This window comes from Entelurus aequoreus, linkage group LG27 (assembly GCF_033978785.1).
Source record: "Entelurus aequoreus isolate RoL-2023_Sb linkage group LG27, RoL_Eaeq_v1.1, whole genome shotgun sequence".
Taxonomy (NCBI): Eukaryota; Metazoa; Chordata; class Actinopteri; order Syngnathiformes; family Syngnathidae; genus Entelurus; species Entelurus aequoreus.
This window is the reverse complement of record NC_084757.1, coordinates 7,580,380-7,586,651: the sequence shown is the minus strand read 5'-3', so window position 1 is coordinate 7,586,651 and position 6,272 is coordinate 7,580,380. Positions and strand designations below refer to the sequence as shown.

General features: G+C 42.4%; 1 protein-coding gene across 1 annotated transcript in view; it reads right to left on the bottom strand.

Annotated features, from left to right (window-relative positions):
• LOC133644090 (nuclear factor 1 A-type-like) overlaps nucleotides 1-350 on the bottom strand; it is a 46,717-nt gene extending 46,367 nt beyond the window's left edge. Inside the window, exon 1 of the mRNA XM_062038413.1 lies at nucleotides 192-350. Coding sequence (XP_061894397.1) covers nucleotides 192-287 — 96 coding nt within the window. The 5' untranslated portion in view covers nucleotides 288-350. The remainder of the gene's footprint in view (nucleotides 1-191) is intronic.
• Nucleotides 351-6,272: the final 5,922 nt, after the last annotated feature.

Genomic DNA, 6,272 nt, shown 5'->3' with positions numbered 1-6,272 from the left:
CCAACCATCCAGCATTATTTAGTAAAAAGGTATGCAGTTTGAGACTCACCATCCATCCAGCATTATTTAGTAAAAGGTATGCAGTTTGAGACTCACCAACCATCCAGCATTATTTAGTAAAAGGTATGCAGTTTGAGACTCACCAACCATCCAGCATTATTTAGTAAAAAGGTATGCAGTTTGAGACTCACCATCCACCAAGTCCTGGCCGAGATGTCGTAGCACAGCTGCCATTTGATGGAACCTTCTGCGCCTTTTCCCGCCATGGCCAAGTCAGTCAGCTTCATGTGGTGCGCGCGCTCGGCGGAAGTCACACACCTGATTGACACGTCCGCTCCACAACAAACTAACACAACTACACAACAACTACGAGACGAGGAGAGCTGCTCGGCAAGGTGAGCACACACCCCTTAATAACGCCCCCCAAACACACACACACACACACGCACACACTCACACACACACACACACACACGCACACACACACGCACGCACGCACACACACACACACACACACACAGACCAAAAATAAAAAAAAATCTACTGTATTTTTTGAGAAATAATTTGAGCCATTTTAGTGTAGAGTTGTGTTGACATTAAAATAAAATAAAACACAAACAAAACAAATCCAAAAATATATCCATACTTGAGAAATAAAAGATGAAATATGTACTTTATAGTCAGCAATGTTTACAGTAGCAATCATGTGATGATACAGTGCTAACAATAATATAGTCAATATTCATTTCCAACATGCTAACTAATACTGCAGCTATTCAAAGGTGAAGATAATAAAAAGGACAGTTGTGATTATACGTACGTGTCCTTTACAACTGACTGTCAAACAACGTTGCAAAATAGTTTGCAAATAGAGATGACGTTGTTGGTTGGAAAATGAGCATAATTCAATGTTCACATCAACGTGACAAGCCGACGTGGAATAAACGTGGTCAACAAGCACGTTGTTTCAATGTTGTGTTAGAATATTGCTGGGGAAATCAACGTCTGTATAACACTTTGACATTTCAACTAAAGTCAAGTGCGGTACAAATATAATTCATTATTATGAAGTGTTGTATTATTTGTGTTGTAGAATATTGGTTGGGAAATGAGCATAATTCAATGTTCACATCAACGTGACAAGCCGACATTGAAGAAACGTGGTGAAAAAGCACGTTGTTTCAACGTTATGTTGGACTTGCTCAACATCACCACCTCATTCAGCAACCTTCTTGCAATGTTCAGCTCACCTGGGCAAGGTTGGGATACGCTCAGTGGTCAGGTGGATGCAAGGTTGGGATACGCTCAGTGGTCAGGTGGATGCAAGGTTGGGATACGCTCAGTGGTCAGGTGGATGCAAGGTTGGGATACGCTCAGTGGTCAGGTGGATGCAAGCAAAGAGGAGTCAGGAGACATTTCACTTCCAAACAAGGAAACAAAGAAAGAAAGAAAGAAAGAAAGAAAGAAAGAAAGAAAGAAAGAAAGAAAGAAAGAAAGAAAGAAACCTTGACTTCACATCACAGGAAACTTTGGCCAAGCTTGTAGCAAATCCTTGTGATGCATTGAAGGAGCCTAAAACATTCAATGACATTCTGATTAGTCATTTTCTTTCTGATGCGATACCCAGTTAACATTGATACCCAGTTAACATTGATACCCAGTTAACATTGATACCCAGTTAACATTGATACCCAGTTAACATTGATACCCAGTTAACATTGATACCCAGTTAACATTGATACCCAGTTTACATTGATACCCAGTTAACATTGATACCTCATGTGTCTGGCAAAATATAACAATTTCACATGATATCAAATCACAATGTTATCTTATTTATGTGCAAGCAGCCCACACTCTCAAACTAAGTCAGTAAAACACAGTAAATGCCGGAGTAGAAAACATAGAGTCAGTTGATGTGAGTAGAAAACATAGAGTCAGTTGATGAGAGTAGAAAACATAGTAAATGCCAGAGTTGATGAGAGTAGAAAACATAGAGTCAGTTGATGAGAGTAGAAAACATAGAGTCAGTTGATGAGAGTAGAAAACATAGTAAATGCCAGAGTTGATGAGAGTAGAAAACATAGTAAATGCCAGAGTTGATGAGAGTAGAAAACATAGAGTCAGTTGATGAGAGTAGAAAACACAGTAAATGCCAGAGTTGATGAGAGTAGAAAACATAGAGTCAGTTGATGAGAGTAGAAAACATAGAGTCAGTTGATGAGAGTAGAAAACATAGAGTCAGTTGATGAGAGTAGAAAACATAGTAAATGCCGGAGTAGAAAACATAGAGTCAGTTGATGAGAGTAGAAAACATAGAGTCAGTTGATGAGAGTAGAAAACACAGAGTCAGTTGATGAGAGTAGAAAACATAGAGTCAGTTGATGAGAGTAGAAAACACAGTAAATGCCAGAGTTGATGAGAGTAGAAAACATAGAGTCAGTTGATGAGAGTAGAAAACATAGAGTCAGTTGATGAGAGTAGAAAACATAGAGTCAGTTGATGAGAGTAGAAAACATAGTAAATGCCAGAGTTGATGAGAGTAGAAAACATAGAGTCAGTTGATGAGAGTAGAAAACACAGTAAATGCCAGAGTTGATGAGAGTAGAAAACATAGAGTCAGTTGATGAGAGTAGAAAACATAGAGTCAGTTGATGAGAGTAGAAAACATAGTAAATGCCAGAGTTGATGAGAGTAGAAAACATAGAGTCAGTTGATGAGAGTAGAAAACACAGTAAATGCCAGAGTTGATGAGAGTAGAAAACACAGTAAATGCCAGAGTTGATGAGAGTAGAAAACACAGTAAATGCCAGAGTTGATGAGAGTAGAAAACATAGAGTCAGTTGATGAGAGTAGAAAACATAGAGTCAGTTGATGAGAGTAGAAAACACAGTAAATGCCAGAGTTGATGAGAGTAGAAAACATAGAGTCAGTTGATGAGAGTAGAAAACATAGAGTCAGTTGATGAGAGTAGAAAACACAGTAAATGCCAGAGTTGATGAGAGTAGAAAACATAGAGTCAGTTGATGAGAGTAGAAAACATAGAGTCAGTTGATGAGAGTAGAAAACATAGAGTCAGTTGATGAGAGTAGAAAACACAGTAAATGCCAGAGTTGATGAGAGTAGAAAACATAGAGTCAGTTGATGAGAGTAGAAAACACAGTAAATGCCAGAGTTGATGAGAGTAGAAAACATAGAGTCAGTTGATGAGAGTAGAAAACATAGAGTCAGTTGATGAGAGTAGAAAACACAGTAAATGCCAGAGTTGATGAGAGTAGAAAACACAGTAAATGCCAGAGTTGATGAGAGTAGAAAACATAGAGTCAGTTGATGAGAGTAGAAAACATAGAGTCAGTTGATGAGAGTAGAAAACATAGAGTCAGTTGATGAGAGTAGAAAACACAGTAAATGCCAGAGTTGATGAGAGTAGAAAACACAGTAAATGCCAGAGTTGATGAGAGTAGAAAACATAGAGTCAGTTGATGAGAGTAGAAAACATAGAGTCAGTTGATGAGAGTAGAAAACATAGAGTCAGTTGATGAGAGTAGAAAACACAGTAAATGCCAGAGTTGATGAGAGTAGAAAACATAGTCAGTTGATGAGAGTAGAAAACATAGAGTCAGTTGATGAGAGTAGAAAACACAGTAAATGCCAGAGTTGATGAGAGTAGAAAACATAGAGTCAGTTGATGAGAGTAGAAAACATAGAGTCAGTTGATGAGAGTAGAAAACATAGAGTCAGTTGATGAGAGTAGAAAACACAGTAAATGCCAGAGTTGATGAGAGTAGAAAACATAGAGTCAGTTGATGAGAGTAGAAAACATAGAGTCAGTTGATGAGAGTAGAAAACATAGAGTCAGTTGATGAGAGTAGAAAACATAGAGTCAGTTGATGAGAGTAGAAAACATAGAGTCAGTTGATGAGAGTAGAAAACATAGAGTCAGTTGATGAGAGTAGAAAACGCAGTAAATGCCAGAGTTGATGAGAGTAGAAAACGCAGTAAATGCCAGAGTTGATGAGAGTAGAAAACGCAGTAAATGCCAGAGTTGATGAGAGTAGAAAACGCAGTAAATGCCAGAGTTGATGAGAGTAGAGTATTCCTACCACGCCAGAAAGAGTAGACAAGCTAAATGAGCACGGTGATAATACCTAGCAAACACATGACATCATGTCCAATGAGCCAATAGTGTAATGTGTCAAATACTGTAAAATGTGTGCTATTATTCTGTCTAAATGAAAGATTGTACATTTAAATAGTGTAATGTGTCAAATACTGTAAAATGTGTGCTATTATTCTGTCTAAATGAAAGATTGTACATTTAAATAGTGTAATGTGTCAAATACTGTAAAATGTGTGCTATTAAATGAAAGATTGTACATTTAAATGTGTAGCATGTTTTAGGGCGTTGTGCTAAAGCATTAGCCTACTTCACTTTTAGCTAACATGTTTTCTTCTATTTTTGTGGCGACTTCTTTCAGACATTGAGGGCTTTTTAAGGCATTTAAGGCTCCTTCTTAATAGCTCACGTGAAGGAAGGCCATGTTGTGTGTTGTCCAGTGAAAGGTTGTACAAATACTTTCAAGTTAAAATCCTCACATGGCTCGGAAACACCGCCATTTTGCACACACAAGATACAGTGGGGCAGTGGTTAGCGCTCTTGCCTCACAGTTCCATTCCCCAGGTGTGTGGAGTTTGCATGTTCTCTACGGGTCTGCGAGGCTTCCCTTCCGGGTACTACGGCTTCCTCCCACCTCCAAAGACATACACCTGGGGATAGGCTCCTCCCACCCCCAAAGACATACACCTGGGGATAGGCTCCTCCCACCCCCAAAGACATACACCTGGGGATAGGCCCCTCCCACCTCCAAAGACATACACCTGGGGATAGGCCCCTCCCACCTCCAAAGACATGCACCTGGGGATAGGCTCCTCCCACCCCCAAAGACATACACCTGGGGATTGGCCCCTCCCACCTCCAAAGACATACACCTGGGGATAGGCCCCTCCCACCTCCAAAGACATACACCTGGGGATAGGCCCCTCCCACCCCAAAGACATACACCTGGGGATAGGCCCCTCCCACCTCCAAAGACATGCACCTGGGGATAGGCCCCTCCCACCTCCAAAGACATACACCTGGGGATAGGCCCCTCCCACCTCCAAAGACATGCACCTGGGGATAGGCACCTCCCACCTCCAAAGACATACACCTGGGGATAGGCCCCTCCCACCTCCAAAGACATACACCTGGGGATAGGCCCCTCCCACCCCAAAGACATACACCTGGGGATAGGCCCCTCCCACCTCCAAAGACATACACCTGGGGATAGGCCCCTCCCACCTCCAAAGACATACACCTGGGGATAGGCCCCTCCCACCTCCAAAGACATACACCTGGGGATAGGCCCCTCCCACCTCCAAAGACATGCACCAGGGGATAGACCCCTCCCACCTCCAAAGACATGCACCTGGGGATAGGCCCCTCCCACCTCCAAAGACATACACCTGGGGATAGGCTCCTCCCACCTCCAAAGACATGCACCTGGGGATAGGCTCCTCCCACCTCCAAAGACATGCACCTGGGGATAGGCCCCTCCCACCTCCAAAGACATACACCTGGGGATAGGCCCCTCCCACCTCCAAAGACATACACCTGGGGATAGGCCCCTCCCACCCCAAAGACATACACCTGGGGATAGGCCCCTCCCACCTCCAAAGACATGCACCTGGGGATAGGCCCCTCCCACCTCCAAAGACATACACCTGGGGATAGGCCCCTCCCACCTCCAAAGACATGCACCTGGGGATAGGCCCCTCCCACCTCCAAAGACATACACCTGGGGATAGGCCCCTCCCACCTCCAAAGACATGCACCTGGGGATAGGCCCCTCCCACCTCCAAAGACATACACCTGGGGATAGGCCCCTCCCACCTCCAAAGACATGCACCTGGGGATAGGCCCCTCCCACCTCCAAAGACATGCACCTGGGGATAGGCCCATGGTGTTTCATTTCGACAAATTTCCACTGTGTTCCTGGTGTTGATACAGTATCCATATTTGGATTTGACAATCTATATTGGAGCATATTGGCGATATCGATATTTCAGTATCGATACGCACTCATTCTGACAATAAAATGTAATTTGTGTCAAAATATGAGGGTCTTTTTAAAGTTAATTTTAACTAGGCAAACAAGTAATAACCTGTGATTAATCCTGATTAATCCAAATTCAAAAGTGTGATCAATCTGATTTTTAAAAAAATGATAATT